The sequence below is a fragment of the Equus przewalskii genome, chromosome 10 (genome assembly GCF_037783145.1).
Source record: "Equus przewalskii isolate Varuska chromosome 10, EquPr2, whole genome shotgun sequence".
Lineage (NCBI taxonomy): Eukaryota > Metazoa > Chordata > Mammalia > Perissodactyla > Equidae > Equus > Equus przewalskii.
Window position 1 is genome coordinate 32625263 of NC_091840.1, and position 21930 is coordinate 32647192.

Sequence of the window (21930 nt, forward strand, 5' to 3'; positions counted from 1 at the left end):
TGGGTCCATCTCTGTGCAACTTTGTTCCTGGATAATTTACCTGCTTTCTCTCCCAAATTATGTTTCCTCTTCTGTAAAATGGAGTAAATATGACCTGTTCTTATCTGGCTTACATGTATTTGTCAATCATTTTAAGCTTCCATATAGAAAGTTACTATACAATTCAGTGGAACAGCATTATCACATACTTCTTTAACAATACTTTGCTACTGACTCTGGTTCCTGACAGGACATTTATATAATACATTGCTCATTTATAACATCTTTTTCCTTTACTGTACTTAGCAATTTGAAGGGAATAAGAGGAGGGGAAAGGCACAAAAAAGTTCCAATAAACATTTTCCAGTGAATAAAATGTAAGGGCTTTTTATTTAAAAAAAACAAAAACAAAAACCATGAGCCCCAGGAGTATCTTTAATACTGTATAAAAAGTAAACTATGGCTAATTTTTAGATAAAGAAAATTACAACACGCACATATACACAATTTACTATAAAAAACAAGGAAATGCCTATCCCCAGAATCAGCTAAATGAACACTAAATAGCCTGATACGGGCGTAAGTCAGGGACACAGCTCATTCATTACCTCTTATTAACCACAGAGACTTATGCATCTGAACTTACAAAATTTTTGCTAGATTTCCACATGAAGTATAGAACCAATATATATACAAATCTGTTTGATGGGTGCTTAGAGATATCTTCTTAACTTGAAAAAATATCATTAAAAATATCCTGCAGCTGCCTTTTCTCCTCTGGGTGCCAGGCTTCTAACAACAAAGCCCAGTCAAGAAGGCTCTGAGCCGGGACTGGAGGAGGCCAGCATTCAAGACTGTTTGGGCACACAGAGGAGTCACATCTGCTGGTGTACTTAGGACTATGTTCCAAAGTCAATTATAAATTAATTGGATTTTTTTTGCTCCTCTATTAACATAAATAACTGAGAGTTGATTGTGCCTTGAATATTTATACTTCTTTTAAAGTCTGGCCTCAAAGTAAAATCACAAAATCTTTGAAATCTCTGCTTCCAAGGGACTCTAATTTGAACAATGGCAATTAAATGCATGCTATATCAAAGTTTATGATGTCAGGTTCCTGTACTAGACAATTTACCATAGACTGTTAGAAAATGAAGAGAAAGGTAAAGAAAGTTGTTACATTAAAAGGGAGATACTGACTGAATAAACATTGTGATTTACAAATATCTTTGCAAATGAAACACAAATGAGAGAAATAGAAAACACACAGAGATTATCATAAGTCAGCAGGATATTGTGTATTCTGGATCAGCCTCAAAGAACGGTATTCAGCATTTTCATTCCTTTCCATTCTAGAAGTAAGTTAATCACACAAAGCCTACACTGCAGTGCTGTTCATCTGCAGCCTTCCTAGATGTACAGAATTTTAGAGCTGGAAAAGCATGGGCTCTAGCGTTCAATTTACAGCTATGCCACCTACTAGCTACACGACCTTGGCAGATACTAACACTCTGAGCTCGTTTCCTCATCCATAAAATGTGAAAAATAAAGTACTGTATTTCTCTCATGAAGTTATCATGATTCAATGAGCTAATACATGTAGGGAGCATAGCATGAGTTTGTGATGCACTATTATATCTCAGTCCCTCAGTCTTACAGACAACCAATCTAAAGCCTAGAAATGTAAAAACTATTTTGTCCCAAATCACCCAACTACTTAGTGGCAGAGTCAGAGCTGAAAGTCAAGTCCTTTGGTTCACAGTTTAGTCACTTTGTCAACTCTTGTTTGCTATATTTCATTCTCTCTGGCTTTGGCCAAAACTTTAATTATAGTCTTCTCTCCCTTCCCAAATAATTCATTTCAGGCCCTGACTACAAATAAAGGAAAAATACAAAGATGGGATAACTACGTGTTGACTAATAGGTAAATTAAGGGGCAAGCAGAGACATCCTTCCCGGGGGAATTCCTCCAGGAGGCGTTCACTGCTATTGGCCAAATGCTAAACCACCATGGCTCCCATTGTAGGTCTGAAGCCTCAGGGCAGTACATTCTAATCTCGATCATAACTTTATCCTGGAGTCCAAGAAAATCCAGGACAACCAGCTGAGCAGGAAGAGTGTGATAGTTAAAGAATTGGCGACCTCTCTTGTACTACACTAAGATCCTCTTGCTCTTTTGCTTTGAGAACAAAGAAGATGAATTTTGAGTTGTCCCTGTAAGTAACATCTATATGTAAGGAACAAGAATTGAGAAAGAAAATAGGTCTGTAATCATTTTTAGAAGTGGTAGCAACAACAGTACTAGAAATGATAGAAACAAACACTGATAAGAGGTAAACAAACCAGAAAACTGGACAATTAGACAATGCATAAGCTCCAGCACATTTTCCATCTGCAATGTTATAAACCAGGAGACAAAGAAAACATCCCAATGAAAAATCAAAATATTAAGAAGTTAAAATCACTATCATTTAGTCCTCTTTATCAGTCACCACCAAGTAATTAGAAGATCTGGAAAGTTCCCTTGACATGCCTTTTTTTTTTTTTTTTTGGTCTCCCACTCTTTTTTTTTTTTTTAATTGAGATATAATTGACAGGTAAAATTGTATTAGTTTTAGGTGTATAAAATGATTTGATATATGCATATATTGTGAAAAGGCTACCTCAATATATTTAGCTAACATCCATCACTACACATAGTTAAAAATTTTCTTTTTTTGACATGGAGTTTTGATGGCTAGTTAGGGAAATACTGAACAGAACAGTAATAGAGGGTTATACTAAATATAAAAATTAAGTAGAAAACAAAGATAAAAAAAGTAGAGGAAATCAGAGAGGAAGAGACAAAGATTTTAGTAAATGTAAAGGAAACCTAAGAGTAGACACTTTGAAGACAAAGGCAAACCCGCCCAGGGATTTGAAATGATATGGTAACGCAAAGCAGCAGCTCTTGGGCAAAATAGAAAGGAAAGCAACATAATTTGGTCAGAGCTGAGATGGGGAGTTTTGAAATGAAAAAAAGAGGATGTGAGAAATGAAAGGAATATAGTAAAGGCAATATTTCCTCTTCTATTTTGACCTTCCAGTATTTTAAAAAGAATATTACAATTTAAAACTGAACATATCTTGTAAAATGGATATTATTGTTTGTAAAGAGAAACCTAAGCACAAAGAGTGAGGAATAAGAATCAGGACAAAAATTCACCAAGGCCTGCCTCAATGCCCTTGTATATACAGCCGTCAGATGAAGTTGCGACAAGCAAAATTATTTTAGGGACAAGTCTATGCTCTATTTTGTTATTAAGCAAATTGGGGGCACACTGACAAAGGATGTCTCTCTTTGTCTACGGAATATTAAAATTGTAATACAAATGAAAATCCAACTAATTTGGTCCTTATGAAATTGCACGTACCCTAAATTAATTAAGATAAATGTAAAGAAATGTCAGATTTTCTGAGACTCTCTGGGAATTCCAGAAACCACAACAAGGTTATTATTATTTTTTTAAATTGCTGTTCTCATACCTTTACATTCTTCAGTGCACAGCATCCCCAGTTTTACAAAGACCTGACTGCATCTTTGGAGACAATAAAACTTGACAGGTAGCTAGGTTAATTCATAGGTAGAAGGATAGACAAGAATTAGCCAAAATTCCTCAAAGCCAGCAGAGAAGACTGCCTTTAAATTTGTGACACCAGCGTCCAGCTACCCCAAGCAAGCTAAAGAGCAGCAAAGCACAACTAACTCTAGGAGAGATAAACAGCACTGCAGTTAAACGGAAGGCTTGGTTAACCACAGTTGAGTACACCTGAGTTGCAGGGTAACCTGATAAGGAACAAGCAGCATGGATTCTAGAAGTGTAAACCATGTGCCCCAACACAGTAGAGCTCTTTGAAAGAGTTAATCAAGTAGTGGATAAGGAGGAACTGATGCATATCATTCAAAAGGTTATTTTTTTTTTAAATGAAGTCTCTCATAAGAGGTAATTAAGAAAATTTAGTAACTATTGTGGATTAGAAATTGATTAATAGACAAAAAACCAGGACCAACACTGATGGTCTCCAAAGATTAATACTAGGCTCATGTACAAATTTATTAATGACCTAGAAGAAGCTTCTGTGGACAGAAAAGGTAAAGAAAGACTGAAAATTGCCAACCATCCACTGAGAAGCCTGAAAAGCCTTGCTAAATAATAGATATAATGAAATTCCCTCTTCAAAAGTAAAGAAATTATTCTTAAAGCATACTGATAGGCTCAAAGTTAATAGTTAAAAAAAAGAGAGAGAGATTAGCAAGATTTACCAGAGTGAGAAAAAGGGGAGAATAAGAGAAGATATGATAAAGATTGACAAAATAACAAATGGCGACGAGAATGCCAGTTAATGTCTCCTATACACATTTTCCTTGATGAAGATACAGAAACTTTATGTAGTTTAAATAAATTCAAATTTAAAATAAAAGAGGACACTATTTTATCCAGCATATAATTAACCCATTGAACAAGTTGTCACAGGACATTAATAAGGCTTAAAGCTTAGCATGGCTCCCAAAGATACCAAAGTTCCTCAGAGATATCAAAATATGGTTCTATAGTAAAGTTACTGAGGGTAAAAAATTAAAATGGAGCACATACCTCATGCTTCAGAGTATTAACTACACAAGGTCAGGAAGGAAGTTTCCCTTCCAATTGCTATATTCAAAGCGATTTATGATTTCAACTTTTAAATATTCCTAATTCCATCCTAGAGTTCAAATTAGATGAATAGACTCTTATTCAGAAACTCTTATTGCGTTTTTTCCAGATACATTTTTTGCCTGCTTATTTTTCTAAATAGCAAAGCCTTCTATTTCACCCAATTCCTCTTCTACTTCACTTATCTCAGCTTCAAAATATTGCCTAAGAAGTGATCGTGAAGAACCACTAAATCAAATATGTAAAAACCCATATTTGGAAAAGAGAGTTCTATAATTTATTAAATTTCCTTACCTTCTTTCTCTAAGTAGAGAAAAATTTAAGTTCATGTAATACTTCAGTTCCATTCATATCACAAAATTAAAATCTGAGCTTGCATGCTGAGATAAATCATATTTAACATTTTAAGTTGCATCCAAGAGCTACAGCAACAAGCATCCCTTTATAAAATGAATTTTAATCAGTAAACCACATAATTTTATGAAGTAAGACACCAGAATGCCACACTAAGAAGGTGCAGCCCTCTAGGCTCTGTCCCCACCGGGGAATGAGCAGTTCATCTAGAAAATGCTATGGCCCCAGTCAGTTCATAAATTCAGCACATAAAGAGCAGGATCTGAGTGAGTTACAGGCAAAACACACACTGAAAGCCTAAGAAACTGTGTCTGAAAAACTGTGTGGGTCGATAAAAAACAGATGTTAAATTTAAAAATTTTGAAAATAATATAATTATGTGTAGGCAACACCAAAGTGATGAGGAGGCAAGTTTACACCTTGTGTCCATTTTGTAATCCAGTCCTCTCCATTTTGGGCTTAGCAATAGGGTGCCACACGTGGTATAAAGCCAGCCGTAGCATTCAAGCTTGACTGAATTTTAAAAGTGACACAGGGATCAAATATGCTCCAAGGGCATTCTAGACTTCAGGGTGCTGTTGACCATTAAAATCAACCTCCTTCATGATCACTTCAAATTTAAACAGTACATAAAGTATAGTCCTCAGGTCAATTTAATACAAGCCCATATATTTCATCTATAAAAAAACAGTGTCCAGAATACATCGCTTGCAAAGAAAATTCTTATTATGCATATCTAAAAAGACAATGTAATTCCAGAATTAAAAATAAGCAGATGATATTCTAAAACACAGGATTTATATGTTTCTTCTCAAGCATAAATTAATAATTTGCTTTAGAATGCCAATAAAGCAATATCCTTAAAAGATGGAACAAATAGAAAACTAAGCAGCAGAAGCCCTTATATGGTATTTGGTTTGGGAGACAAAAGAAGAAAGGCATATTTCAAACAGATGGAAAGTGAAATTATTAAAGTTATCCTTACCTGCATTAATTTTCCTTCTGCTGGAGTTATTTCAGCAACACCAGCAAACACACCTTCCAAAGTGAGATTCAGTTTTCCTGTGGGGTCCATTTTCAAGGGGATCACTCTGATAATAGCTTTCTGCTCTGCTGATCTTTCAGACTCCACCGCTGCTGCCAGTACCAGTCCTGTGTGTCCAAAGCCTGCCTGCAGGGTAGCCATCAGCAGCCAGGGCCAGAGGGCAGCCAGCTGCAGCTGGTGGCCAACACTCATGCTACCAGCTGCAGCAATGCACTTCGGCCATACATACTGCTTCCACTAGCTAATACCAAACGCAGGTTCTCAGATCCAGACAAATGGAGGAAAAGAGAATTTATGCTTCAGTTTCAGAAAGCCAAGTCGTAGTTTTGGCCCTTCCTTTCTCTAAAGTATATTCCCAAGAACAGGTGGCATTCCTGATCTGGCAGGGAAGAGAGGGTTTTCAGCCCACTTCTGCTGCAGGTATGTCATTTTCTCCCATCTTCACTATGATTAGTAAAGATACCACCACTTCACCATGGAATTTCCAACTTTGCTTGAGGTTGAATGTCACAACGTGAATTTTTATTATGTCAGATCACTTGGCGCTGGTCTTCCATATGCATCAAGTTGCCCAGCCACTAAACCCAATGTTAACGAACAAAACAAGGCAAAGTAGACGACTAAGGCCGTGCATCGAAGGTGCGAGTGGAAAACTCCAGCTCAGAAAATGAAGAGATAGTCCTTTTCAAGTCACAAAATTTGTCAGATCACAGGAGAATTTTTTTTTAATGGGGAAGGAGAGAGAACAATATTTCAGGCTACCTCTGAGAGATATCCAAAGATGCTACAACATGTATTCATAAAAGTGTCCACATTAAACTGTATTTCGGTGGAGTCAAAGTTCTAGGCCCACTGAATTTATAATACTTTTCATGAACTTAAATATACTATAATTTTTTAAATGTTCTACCTAAATTTGCTTATAAATTAAGCGCTAATTTATATACCTTCACATATTACAGGATAATCCTGAGCATCACAACCTTTTCTAACTTTCATAATTAGAAGAATATTTGAAAAGGTCAGTTTTCCAATTATTTTTCCCAGTTAAAATGCATATTTCTATCTTTATTTTCCTTTCACTCTTAGAGATTCCAGCTTTTACTCTCCTTTTTGAGAATGCCAAGCACTTTGATTTCCCATGAGATGCTTTTGGAAACTACTTTATTATCCAGCTCTTATAATCTGTAATTTTCTAGGTCCATAAGTAAAACAAAGGACTATTCCTAACACGTTTTCAAATTCCTTGAGGGGGTGGGGAATTAAAGCTAGGGGAGTAGGGAGGTGATTAGTCTACAGGCTCTAAGTAGAACACCCTGAAAAAGTAAAAATAAGCCTGAGGAGAGTAGATCTGTGCTATTTCTAGGCACACTTGAGAATTTGAGTTTTTATACAAACGAAATCTTATTTGAAGATTTTAAAATGTGCACCCTTAAGTAAATATAAATGCACTTCAACCACAAAGCCCGCTGTGTTCAGAGGTCAAGTTAAAAAATCGTATAAAGTCTTCAGAATAAGCGCTGAAAAGCCAAGCAATTGAACATGAACCTGTTATATAGATTCTTTTCTTTTGCTGAGGCAGAGGGAGGGGGAAAAAAAAACAATTTCAAAAGAAATCTGCAAACCTGTTGCGCTGCCGGGCCCACTGGAATCCACGGGGGTGAAACAAATTCAATTATGCTTTTATAGATCCTGCTCAAAAAAGGTTTCAACTGCTTAACCAAGTACAGCTCATTCTTCCACCTTCTTACTCTGCAACCAAACCAAGAACCCCACACTGCAGGTAGGTGCCGAGAAATTCCGCAGCCTGAAAAAATAATCCATGCAGGTCAAAGGCAGAAACTTACTCCAAGGTTAGAGCTACTGTCCCCAAGAACTCTAAACACACTTATAGAGGATCCAAACTCATTTCTGAAATTTCCTTTCTAACAAAAGTTCTTTTTCTCCCCGAACAGCATATAAAATGATCAAATCTTGAAAGAGAAAAGAAGCAAAGTAGCAAATACATCAGCAACACTTCACTACCAGGAACACAGAAAATCCCAAGGGGAGAAGGCAATATCTCTGAATCATGGATGGACTTGGAAAGTTCGGAAGGATTCGAGTGCTTCCCTTCCAGAAAGACAATTCTGGATCAGCTCCCAAGAGGAGGAAGCCTGTGGTTTGTAATTGGTGTTCTAGCTCTGACTCCCTCCCCTGGGACTGCAATCACGCTCTCTACCTGCTGACACAAAGTGAGGGTGGAGCAGCCAGAGGCAACCACCACCCCCTCTGGCCCCTCCTCCTCCTGGCAGGCTAGGGCACGGGCTTGGGTGCGCGCACACTTACTTAACCAGACACGTTCTTTTGCTCTTGCTTCCCTCTCAGCTCCTCTACTCCCTCTATTGAGCTACAGCCAAACTGCATCCAATTCAATCCTCCATACCTTTCTCTGGGTAAGCAAGCTACCACATGTAAATCAGGGCCACTCAAACAGATACCTGAGCCGATTCTGTACCCAAGAGAGGATAGATGGTGGCATGAGGAAATAAAGAGAAATAAAGGAAACTCAGAAGATAAAAGAATGGACACAAAGTTTTGCAAATATAAGTTCAAAGGGATTTCTGCTCTTTCCGGGTTTTAGTGTCTATAAATGGCACAAAGCCAGAATAAAGTGATCCTGTGCTGTAAACACTTACTGATTTATTGCTGTCCTATGTCTGCTACTCTGGCAAGAACTCTTGTCCATTTTATGCATAGTTTTTCTTCAACTTTTACTAACTTAAATTCAGTAGCTCTTTCTAAACTATGCCTGTATGGAGCATTTAGATCAGGTTGATGTCAGAGGTCTAGAATCTGTTATTTTCTTCTTAGATCTTTGTGAGATGAAATAATCCTATGGATCAGACCTATGCCCTCAAAGTAAGATTGCAGGTAAGTCTATGTCATAAATACAAGCAAAGGGGCAAAATACATATGCTTAATGAGAAGAGTATAGGCAAAAAGAAAACTAAGTTTTGGTTTATTACCACATTCATGAACTATAACCCTTCTAGTAACCTTGTCATTAGAAATAATGAAAAGTTTCCAACATACGTTTCTAAAATTTGAATTTTCAAATTACCAGATTGTATTTGACCGTGGCCATTTTATTTTTGACCTGCTGCCAATAATCTTTCCAAATTGCACAAATGTGCAACAACGTGAATGTGGTTAACACTACTGAATTGTATACTTAAAAATGGTTAAGATTTATGTTATGTGCTTAAATTTAAATTGTGGTAAGAAGCACATAAAATTTAAAAATTTTTTAAATTGTACAAATGAATTGTACAAATTGATCATCTGTAAAATGTGGATAATTACATTGTAGGTTTGTTGTAAATATTAAATGATATGCCTCTGAAAGCAAAAAGCATGAGTAGTCTATTCACCTTGAGCATTTTTTTCCGTAAAGAAGGTTTATGTGGATAGTTTTGGTATTTTAGGCCTAATAACTAACCTGGAGCACAGAGATAAATTCTGATGTAAATTCTTTTTTTTTTTTAAGATTGGGACCTGAGCTAACATCTGTTGCCAATCTTCTTTTTTCTTTTCCTTCTTCTCCTCAAAGCTCCCCAGTACATAGTTGTATATTCTAGTCGTGGGTCCTTCTGGTTGTGGCATGTGGGACGCCGTCTCAGCGTGGCCTGATGAGGCGCCATGTCCGTGCCTGGCATCCGAACCGGCGAAACTCTGGGCCGCCAAAGTGGAGGTGTGAACTTAACCAGTCAGCCACGGGGCCAGCCCCTAAAGTAAATTCTTACTTAGCACTTTTTCTTTATTGGTTGGACTTTAAGAACATAATGCAAGTATAGATCTTTTATAGCTCCTTTTTGAAGAACAGGAATAGATCTAATTCTTCTGGAGAGAATTTTACTAAATCTGCTATGGTTTTATATTTTTATTATGTATGTCATGTACCAGTACAGCATAAATAATGCAAAATATACATTATTATATATCTCATATATGCAAAAACATCTTTAAAATTAAACCAAACAAAAAGTAACCTACTAATGGACTTTGCCTCACCTGTTCCTGCTTGAAACCTGCAAAGGGATGGAGAGATCTAAACGTAAGAGTTAATAGACACACTTAGTTGAAAAAAGGAAGAAAATATAGATGTGGATGCCCTCTTTTGAGGAAACTCTGAGATCTGGGAATGATAATAATATGTATCATGAACCTGGGTTCCTTGAGATACTCAGGATCAAACCAAACAGCTCTAGGTAGTTTAGTTCACTGATAGACCATGTTTATTTAAGCCACTAGAATTGACAAGCAAGAGAAATTATTCTCCAGCTTCAGAGTTTTGGAGTTACTCCTCACCACAACTTCCACAGAGATGTCATAAAGATGCCATCACTATGGTAATGAAATGCCCATCTCACTGACATCTACTACGCAATCTTACACGTGAGACAGATCCTCCTTCAGGATCTACTTTCACATCTGGATTGACTAAAGTTACTGAAGACCATTCATCTTTTTCCAAAACACTAGGTTTCTATAAACATGTCCAAAAATTGTCCTTATCCTTAATGGCATTTCAAAGATTCAATCTCTATTCACATGCAAATGTGAAAAAAAAAAGCCAGGACACGTTTTTTTTAAAGTCAGATTCTTTGAAAAACAGAGTACATTCTCTTTTGAACTTTACCATTATGACTAATAGTCATAATAACTGAGATTTCTATGGATCACCAGTCAAACAGTAAACATAAAAACAAGCAAGACAACAAATCTAGTTGAAACACTCACTTTATTGTTGACTGATTGAAATTTATTGTGCTTAAGGTGCTAAAATACTGAGGTGCTAGTCAGTAACCTTGTTAGTATATGTCAGACCCTACTGGTTATTTCACATTAAGACTTTATTTTATCTTCTGCCATTTTGCCCAAGTCAGTGATGACAGTTTTAGCTGATAGGTAGCAGGCATGTGAGTAAAGCAGGAGATCCAGCTCCTTGGTCTCTTGTATTCCTATATTTAAAAAGTCTGGAAAGCTGATAAAGGCATTTCATTATGACTGAAAACCACTGAAATCAAATCCATGCCAAGATTCCTGCTTGATACATGTTCCTCAGAAGATATCTTTTTCAACATATACAAGGCTGAGAAAGGCATATTTAAGGGAAGGAATATCACCTACGCAGTATATCAGTTTTTCAACATGACTTAGAAAAGGCAAAGTTCCTTCATTCGGAAATTAGGTCTTCTCTTCACATACTCTGCCAAAATACATAGTCTGGCCAAAAGACGCAGGAGTCTTGATGATCTGCTCATCTTTTAAACCTTGCAAATAAAGATGAGGAAATGCCCATCACGTGGACATCAACTAATCTAATCAGATGGACCAAACAGGTCACTTTTCAGAACCTACTTTCATATCTAAAGGGAGTCACTGCAGACCAATATAAAGCTCATTCTTTTCCAAAAAACTACTATTGCTGTAACACTTCTAGGGTTTGACATCATTGGGAAGGCACAATGCAATTTAAGAAATGAATTGTTACACCCACAATGGCTAGCATAGTACTTATGTCATATCACTAAGTGCCTTTTCTTTTTAATAAGTTTCATATTCCTAGGCTTTTCTTTTGTTTCTGCAGTGCTTACTAGGAAAAATGAAACAGAATCCAGTAAGAAAGTTCTAGTCTATTTAAAAGGCTTTAAATCAGAAAGTTTCTTGCTATCATTGGATGAGCATATGAGGGATCAACCATTGGAAACTAGACATCCAAGATACCTCTCCTAAAAACCAGTCCCACAATTCTACTACTCGAATTTAGAATCCTACAGAGGAGATAAGATAAAAATGCCACACTCTATCCCACTATCCAAAATTCTCTCAGAAGCTTAAACCAGACATAAACTATTAAAAATATCAGAGGTATAGCTTCTGTTAAATGACTACTAATCGGTTTCTCCCAAAATTTGCACACAATATCTAATACAGATGAGAATTTATACTTACTGAATGTAAAAATCTAAAATAAGAAAACACTGTGTTAAATCTCTTAATGTTTTTGTTCACACATTGTACATTTCCCCCTCAAAATAAAAATATTACACATGTATCCTTTATCCTTCTATCCTGCAATATTAATAAAAATATAAAGCTTTAAAACTTTTAAATCTACCAGCATTTATAAATACAATTATATTAAACAAGTTAAATACTTTTCTTTAGAAGACATTTAAATAAGTGATAGATTAACAAAACTTTCTTACCATTTATGATAATGTGTCATTAAAATTAAAGAAAGATATGAAAATAGAAGAATGCTCCCATTAATATAAAAGAATCGGGGGCTGTTAAGTGTGACGGATGATCCAAGTCCGGATGCCTTGCTCTTGAAACAGAATGCTGGGTTAGGAAGTAAGAGTATTTCCTGGTTAATCACTCAGAAAATTAGGTCTTTCACAGAGTTTCTTCCCTGGAATTCCTGACCCATTTAGACCTGTGATCTTGGTGACCTCAAATGCCTTTGTTTCTCACACAATCTTCTCTAAAAGGATCACACCGCGACGTGACGCAGATAGACTGAACTCCTTACTGGAGTTGTGTTGAGTACAGTCTGAGAGCAGCAAGACGACTAAGCAGCACACACACAGATTATTCTCCAGTACCATAGATGCAGCAGTTTTCAGATGCTTCTTGACTGTACGGAAGGCCAGACTTTTCATTTGAAAGGGATCTGGGCAGCAAAAAGAATGACTGCTGCATGTTTAGTAGTTTTCAGGGTAAATAATTTGAAAAGAACAGCTGTAGGAAATACCAAATTCCCAATTCTCAATTAACAAAATTCTCAATTAACAAAACAAAAATATTTTTTTTCCTTAACAGAACTGAAAAAATCCCAACAGTGTGTCATGTGCAAGGCTAGTTTGCCTCCAGCTACAGCTAGTGCACAATGTCACATTTACCATCCATTCCTCACTCTTTCAATTCTTCCTCCTTTGGAAAGTGCTCCTGCTTGCAAGCCACGTCCACCAGCAGATGAAGATCTAGAAAGAAAGAAGGTTTGTTTACTCACTCTTCGCCTCTCAGACTGTAGAGTTCCATAGACAAGTCTTCAGACAAGAAGAATAAGTCACTCATGTTCCACCTGTAGAACTGTTCTAAAATTGTATCATTTCATCAGATTCTCAACTTTATGGCATTTCTGCACCTCTACAGGACACAGATGCAGCCCAGTTGTTAACCCAAAGAGACCAACAAAGTTTTAAGTTTCTATCCTTTCAGTGATGTGGCCAAGTCTCTTTTCAATTGCCTTTATTTTTTTTTTTAAAGATTGGCACCTGAGCTAACATCTGTTGCCAATCTTTTTGTTTTTTCTTCTCCTCCTCAAATCCCCCCAGTACATAGTTGTATATTTTACTTGTGGGTCCTTCTAGTTATGGCATGTGGGATACCACCTCAGCGTGGCCTGACGAGTGGTGCCACATCCATGCCCAGGATCCAAACTGGTGAAACCCTGGGCCACCGAAGTGGAGGGTGCGAACTTAACCACTCGGCCACGGGGGCCGGCCCCTCAATTGCCTTTTATTATAAATGAAAAATTAAGAAAAAGTATCAAACTGAAATATACACACACAAATTAAAATTCATTTCTTCAATGCTACAAGGTTAGGTGGGTGGGTTGTGGAAAAATGAAAAAGCAATGCCTTCAGAAATACAACATTAAAATAAGTAATCACTACTTTTCCAAAGTTGATTGCCTCCATAAAACTTATACTTATTGACTAACACAGCTGATCTCTTCTAAAAACACCTAGCTGAACTGCTTGTAAAAAAAAAAAAAAAAGCATACCCTTCCCTGAGGTCAAGCAACAAAGACTGGCTCATTAAGAATGGAAAGTAGGGGCTGGCCCCATGGCCGAGTGGTTAAGTTTGCGCGCTCCGCTTCAGTGGCCCAGGATTCAGGTCCTGGGCGTGGACATGGCACCGCTCATCAAGCCATGTTGAGGCAGCGTCCCATGTGCCGCAACTAGAAGGACCCACAACTAAAAATATACAACTATGTACTGGGGGGCTTTGGGGAGAAAAAGGAAAAATAAAATCTTTAAAAAAAAAAAATGATGGAAAGTAAAAACAGTGAGCTCTCAGCTCAGGTACTAGGTTCTGTAATAGAAAAAGCTAAGACCAGGTATAGTAGTAGAGTTAAATGGCCTACCTGAGTAACACAGGCAGAAATAAAAGGATCCTAATGTGGCTTCTAGACTCAATCTAATTATTTTACCATTTCCAGAGCAACATGACCAAGGAGTCTTAGGTTGGTTTTTAAGCTTACAATTTTGCCCTAGTAGCATTTAGAGTTAAACTAAACTAGACAGCATGAGTCTTTTATTTCATTCCAGACATAGACAGACTTTTGTCACTGTATTTGTAGAACACGGACTCTGCGTGATTGATCCACAGCCTGGGCAAGAGAGCTGATTCAATGAAATAATTCTACTACCACCTTTGAGAAAATCTAGAAAGTATCTGGAACAGTACGTAATTGTTGCCATATCTTGTAAAAGGTAGACCAGTTACACTAGGGGCAGGTATTTGCCCATCTGGTGAACTACACTACAACCCGTTAACAAAGAACAAGCAATTTATCCAGATAAGCATCCTGTACAGGGAGAACAGACCATCAGTTTATCACTTAAAATTGGCTCCTTGAACATCCATGATCATAGCACCATTATTCACAATAGCCAAAAGGTGGAAGCAATCCAAGTGTCCATCGATGGATGAATGGATAAACAAAATGTGGTATATACATGCAATGGAATATTATTTAGCCTTAAAAAAGGAAGAAAATTCTGACACGTGCTACAACATGGATGAACTTTGAAGACATTATGCTAACTGAAAAAAGTCAGTCACAAAAAGGACAAATACTGTATGATTCCACTTATACAAGGTACCTAGAGTACTCAAATTTATAGCAACAGGAAGTAGAATAGTGCCAGGGGCTGCAAGGAAGGGAGTTATTGTGTAATGGATATGCAGCTTCAGTTTGGGAAGATGGAAAAACTTCTGGAGATGGATGGTGGTGATGGTAGTACAACAATGCGAATGTACTTAATGCCACTGAACAGTACACTTAAAAATGGTTTAAAACGGTAAATTTTGCTATGTATATTTTACCACAAAAATGGCTTCTTTACAATCTAAATAATAAGTGATAATAACAGTAGTAGCTTATGTTTATATAACATTCTTTTTCCAGGTAACTAAAATGCATTATTACAAGGTCATCTAGTTAATCCTGAGGAGTAAATAGACACTATACAGCTAATAGGTAAAGCCAGTGGTTTCTAACCCTCGCTGCACATTGCAATCACCTGGGGGGGTCTTTAAAAAAACACTGATCTCTAGAGCTCCTGCCCTCCTACATTTTGATTTAATTGGTATCGAGTGCAACCCTAGGCATTAGGATTTTTAAAAGCTGACCAAAAGACATGGAAGGAGTAACACCTAATTATGATCACTCTCTAAACACCTCAGCCATCTATTAGAACAGGAGGGACAGGCCATATGGTAACAGAAAATACTAAAATAAGCTTTTGGAATATGAATAGACACAGTTGTGACCCAACTTTGAAAGCAGAGCAAGAATTCTTGACAATGACAAAGGTAAAGACTATTGAATCAACTACAGATTTCATATGGGGAGGTAGACTGAAGAACAAAAGACACAAACCCTTTTTTTTTCAATGAACAAATGCTATTTATTTAATTGCTTATTAAGACTTTATCATATTGATAGGTTCAAATCATAGACAAGAACACATCAAAGATAGGCATGTTTAAAATAACAATAGCCTATATGGCTCTGTAATAGCCTCGTAATGAGTTGTGTATAGTAAGTAGCGTGAGCAACAAACCCTCTTAACCTTAATGATTGGGCTTTAAAGCAGCATTTGGCACACAGCTTCTAATAACAAGCATCTAAATATAATAATTTTATTAAAGTGAGCTTCCTTCATTAACAAAGAAGTCAATCAAAATGTTAGCATATAGAGACCAATAAAAATACAAAAAAACATAGACTAGCCTGCTGCTACTAGACATTTACATGACTCCGTTCAGAAGAGCATCTTGCACACTCATCAGAGAAGATAAGTATTTGGAAATGACAAGAGCCGAACTGGTTTGAGAACTGAAAGAGCTCGGGGGACAAGAGCATTGTTCAGGAATCTTAATTCCTCCCGAGAGCACCTTCTAGGGTTTTGGGGCTATCACCTTCATGAAATCTCATCCATAATCCAATAGCTACAAAATGGGAAGCCCTTTCTTTAGGAACGAATTGAACTTTGCTCTTAAACATTCAGCTTCCCTTAGCTATAAAGTAAATATTCGATGAGAACATAAGAAAGCGTAGCTTCCACAATAAGATTAATATTTGGGTATATTTAATTTAGGGTAATATCAGTATAGAAATTGGAGGAACAAGATTGAGTCTAATTTTCTTTACCTCTTTGTATTTTTGATCCAAAAGGTATTTCCTTAAGTCAACCCGTGCTCAAAAGGCCTACACGCAGCTTGGCAATGACGGTGATTAACAGCCTCCTTCTAACAAAATTCCCATCTATTGAAATCAATGCAATCTAGATACCTAATCAACTTAAGTCTCTTATTCGAAAAGAAATTCAAAGAAAGCTACAAGTGTGAGAAGACGCCCCTTCTTAAAAAGGGCAGACAAATTTTCAAAATAATTCCGTTACAGAAGGGCACTGATAAGTTCTGGAATACAGGATGCCCCTGTTCAATGGGCTACTCAGCAACATAACGACATTCCAACAGTTAATGTGAGAATTATAGTGTTTCAGAATTTGGGGCCAAAGGAGTCTTTAGAGGTGATTTCATGAAATTCTCTTATTTTTACCATAAATAATGTATTGTGGGAATTGGAACCTCATTGAAGGGAAACACTTTTAATGATAGTGACAGTTGAAATTTCAGTGATACTTCAGGAATTTTACATTTGGTTCCTATTATTAATACTTTAACCTTGAAGTTTAGTATCTATCAAAATAAACAACATTTGGTTATCTACAAGAACTAAAGTGAACACTAGTCTATTTTGAGTCTTCCCCAAAAGTACCTCCTCTTTATTTTTTTTTTAAAGATTGGCACCTGAGCTAACAACTGTTGCCAATCTTTGGGTTTTTTTCTGCTTTTTCTCCCCAAATTCCCCCAATACATAGATGTATATTTTAGTTGTGGGTCCTTCTAGTTGTGGCATGTGGGATGCCGCCTCAACATGGCCTAATGAGTGGCGCCATGTCTGCGCCCAGGATCCGAACCGGCGAAACCCTGGGCCACCAAAGCCAAGCACATGAACTCAACCACTCAGCCACAGGCCCAGCCCTTCCTTACTCTCTTAAAGCTTCTCTGGTCATCAGTGATCAGCCCTGTGAAAAGATCAGAAGCTAACAAGAAGGACTTTCTTTTTATTTTTTTTTTAATTTTTGTTTGTTTTTGGGTTTTTTTCTGCCTTTTCTCCTCAAATGCCTCCAGCACATAGTCGTGTATTTTAGTTGTAGGTCCTTCTGGTTGTGGCATGTGGGACGCTGCCTCAGTGTGGCCTGATGAGTGGTGCCATGCCTGCGCCTAGGATCCAAACCGGTGAAACCCTGGGCCACTGAAGTGCAGTGCGCAAACTTAACCACCCGGCCACGGGGCCAGCCCCAAGGACTTTCTAATATGGGGTGCAACAGACTGAATGTTTGTGTCCTCCAAAAATTCGTATGTTGAAACCTAACCCCCAATGTGACGATGTTAGAAGGTGCGACCTTTGGGAGCTGATTAGGTCATGAGAGTGGAGCCTTTATGAATGAGATTAGTGCATTATAAAAGAGATCCCAGAGAGCTCCTTCATCCTCATCCCTTCTGCCATGTGAGGACACAGCAAGATGTCTGTCTGTGAACCAGGAGGCAAGCTCTCACCCACCAGACACTGAATCTGCTGGCGCCTTTAACTTGGACTTCCCAGCCTTCAAAACTGTGAGACGTAACTTCCTGTTGTTTATAAGCCACCTATTGTAAGGTATTTTTGTCATAGCAGCCCGAACAGAGTAAGACACAGAGTACGCAAACTTTTTCTGTAAAGAGCTAGATAGCAAATATTTTTTTATTTACTTATTATTATTTATTTATGGGCGATATGGCCTCTATTGCAACTGTTCAACTCTGCTGTGGTAGTGTGAGAGCAGCCATGGATAAAATATAAATGAATGGGTGTGGCAGTGTGTTCCAATTAAACTTTATTTATGGAGACTGAAATTTGGATTTCATATTATTTTCATGTGTCATGAAATATTCTTCCTTTAATTTTCCCTCCAACCATTTAAAATGTAAAAACCATGCTTAGCTTGCAGGCCATATAGAAATAGGCAGAGAGCTAAATTTAGTCCACAAGCCATAACTTATCAGCTTCTGTTCTAATAGCACACACTAGGGCTATAATCAAGATAAATTTAACCAAAATAGAAGATTCTATTAAATAGAATATCGTTATAATAATTGTCTAAAAAATTGTCTTTTCTCCAAAGAAGATATACAAATGGCCAACAAGCACATGAAAAGATGCTCAACATCATTAGTCATTAAGGAGATGCAATCAAAATCACAATGAGATACCACTTCTTATCTACTAGGATGGCTATAATAATAATACTAAAAGTGGAAAATAACAAGTGTTAGCAGAGATGCGGAAAAATGGGAACCCTTTACATTGCTGGTGGGAATGTAAAATGGTCCAGCTGTTATGGAAAAGAGTCTGGCAGTTCCTCAATAGTTAAACAGAATTACCATACAACCGAGCAATTCCACCCCTAGGTATACTAGTAAGATGAGAGTATATCTGATGGAGGAGAAAGCAATTCATTCATTGATTCAACAAACACTGAGTGCCACAGGTAATAATCTAGGTGCTGGAGAAACAGCAATGAACAAAACAAAGTCCTTGCTTTGTTCCTCATGGAACTAATCTTCTAGAGGGGGAGAAAAATAAATTAGAAAATGTCAAGTAGTGATAAGCACTATAGAAGAAAAGCAAATGAGGATAAAGAATAGAGACTGAGGGAAGGCAGGACATGGGGAATAGGGTGCTATTTCAGAAAGCGTGGTCAGAAGGATTTCTATGATGAGCTGGCATTTGAGTAGAGAACTGAATGAAATGAAGGAACAAGCCATGTAAATATCTGGGTGGGGAACATTTCAGACAAAGAGAACAGCAAGTGTGAAGGCAGGATTATGCTTCAGGTGTTCAGAGTAGTGAAGAGGCTGCTGTGGCTAGAATAGACGAGGGAGACAGAAGGTGATAGGAGATGAAGTCAGAGCAGTTGCCAGGAGCCAAATCATTCAGCATCTTGTAGACATTAGTAAGGATTTTTTAATTTTATTCTAAATGTGATAGAAAATCTTTGGAAAAATTTAAACACAGAAGTAATTAATGTTTTAGAAGGATCTCTCTGATTGCTGCGTAGAGAAAAGACTGCAGGGGCTTCCAGTGGAAGCAGGAAGACCAGTTAAGAAGTTATTGTAGTCACCTAGGCAAGAGATGGTAGTGGCTTGGACCATGGTGACAGCATGTAAAGGTGATGAGAAATGGTCAGTTTCTGGATCTACACTGTGACAGAGCTGATACGATTTGCTTATGGGTTGGATGTGGGATGTGAGAGAAGAGAGTCAAGGAAGATTCTAAGACTTTTGATTGACTAGAGGTGACCAGAAGTACTATTTCCCAAAATAAGTAAAAGCATGGAAACATTTGGGGGAAGCATGGAATATATTAAGTTTGGGACACCTATTGGACAGTCAAACAAAGACGTGGTGTAAGCAATAAGGTATGTAAGTCTGGAGTTCAGAAAAGACTGAGATAAGATATAAATTTAGGAGTCATCACTATAAAGACGATAATAAAAGCAATGAGAGACTGGTTGAGATTATCTAGGAATTGAATAGAGAGAGAAGAAAAGAGGTCTAAGAAGTGACCTCTGAGACTCATCGATAATTAAAAGTCAGGGAAGATAAAGAGGAATCAGTAAAAGAAACTCCAAAGTGGCCAGTGAGGTTGAAGGAAAACCAGGAAAGAGTGATGTTCCAGAAACCAAGTGAAGAAAGTACTTCAGGAAGCTTGAAGTAGTCTGTTCAAATGCTGCTGAGGTACAGTAAAATAGGGACTGAGAACTGACTGCTGGATTTGGCAACGTGACAGTCATTAGAAATCTGGACAAAAGCAGTTTCAGTTGAATAGCAGAAATGAAAACTTGATTGGAAAACCTGGTTGAGATAAGGATATGCTTTGAAGGAGCTTGTCTCTAAAGGGATCGGAAAAATGGAGTAGTAGCTGGATGGAAATATGAATGAAGGAAAGGGGAAAGGAATTTCTTTTAACATAGAACCTACGATGGCATGTTTGTATGCTGATGGAAATTATCTAACATAAAAGGTAAAATGTGATGATTGAAGAGTAAGGGGGATAACGGTAAGTGCTAAATCTATAAGTACACAAAAGGGGATGGGATTCTGTACACAAATGGAAGTCTTGGCCTTTTTCCATTGTAACAGGAGGAAAAGCAGAGTCTAGGGTTACAAATGGAGACTGACAGATTTGTTGGTGGGAAGATATGAAAGTTCTCCTCTAGGGGCAGGCCCCGTGGCCCAGTGGTTAAGTTTACGAGCTCCGCTTTGGCAGACCAGGGTTTCGCTGGTTCAGATCCTGAGCGCAGACATGGCACCCCTCATCAGGCCATGCTGAGGCGGCGTCCCACATGCCACAACTAGAAGGACCCACAACTAAAATATACAGCTATGTACTGGGGGGATTTGGGGAGAAAAAGCAGAAAAAAAATAAAAGAAGACTGACAACAGTTGTTAGCTCAGGTACCAATCTTTAAAAAAAAAAAAAGGAAAGTTAGTTCTTGTCTAGCTGCTTCTATTTTCTCAGAAAAATAAGAAACAAGGTCATAGCTGAGAATGAAAAGAGGAAGGGTGTTGGAAGTTGGAGCAGAGAGAAGATACGATAGAGTGGCTTTGGAAAATGGGGAGAGTACTGACTAGGAAAGTATTACAGGGTTGATGGCAACACTGGGAGCCCATGTGAATTTAAAGTGAGACCAGTCATTTGAAAAGTACTTAACAGTAATAAGCATAGGAATAATAAGTATTATGAAAAGAATAACTATTGCTAAAATTCTATTGCTACCATGTACTCACTACTTACTATGTACGGGGCATACTAAGCCAGTTATATGTTTTATATCATTATTATTTTCACTTTACAAGTGAAGAAACTCAGGCTCAGTAAATATGTTAAAGGTTACCACAGTAAATGGCAGAATCCAGATTCTAATTTAGGTTTTTCTAATACCAAAAGCTTTCTTTCCATCTACTAGGCCATACTGCCTCTAAAAGATAGTATAAATCTTATATTGACTTTGGTTAAAGTCTTTTAATGCCACAGGACTGTATATATAGCCACATTTTCATAGACCAACTGTTAGGCTAAGTTCTATCAAGGAAGAATAATTTGCAACTTCATGAATAGTATTTCTGCTTACACTTTGATTACAAAAGTTAACTTTTTAGCAAAGAGGTTCTAGCTTAAGCATAAGTCATTTGCTCCCTGACCTATTAAAATGAAAATGTAATTAGATGTCATAATAATGCCAGTATTTCACAACTCTTCTGTTTCACAGCAGGAAGTCAAGGTCAGTTAACACTCATCTATCAATACTACTGACCGAAGGATAAGGCTTTTCTTAGGGAAAAAAACAATTAAAAAAAGAGGAAGAGTTAACAAAGATAATTAATGTGCTAATTATTTTATCA

The 21930-nt window shown here is 37.4% G+C and overlaps 2 protein-coding genes across 4 annotated transcripts in view; both read right to left on the reverse strand.

Annotated features, from left to right (window-relative positions):
• Positions 1-8308, reverse strand: part of RNF43 (ring finger protein 43) — a 59951-nt gene extending 51643 nt beyond the window's left edge. Inside the window, exons 1-2 of one of the 3 annotated variants that reach the window (XM_070562275.1) lie at positions 7698-8278; positions 6013-6753 (exon numbers count right to left, since the gene is read on the reverse strand). In XM_070562275.1, the coding sequence (XP_070418376.1) occupies positions 6013-6264 (252 nt within the window). In that variant the 5' untranslated portion in view covers positions 6265-6753; positions 7698-8278. Of the gene's footprint in view, positions 1-6012 lie in introns of all 3 variants that reach the window. The other 2 variants (XM_070562274.1, XM_070562276.1) reach the window with 2 other exon arrangements.
• Positions 8309-10836: 2528 nt separating this feature from the next.
• HSF5 (heat shock transcription factor 5) overlaps positions 10837-21930 on the reverse strand; it is a 37045-nt gene continuing 25951 nt past the window's right edge. The window contains exon 6 of the mRNA XM_008512870.2: positions 10837-13103. Coding sequence (XP_008511092.2) covers positions 13033-13103 — 71 coding nt within the window. The 3' untranslated portion in view covers positions 10837-13032. The remainder of the gene's footprint in view (positions 13104-21930) is intronic.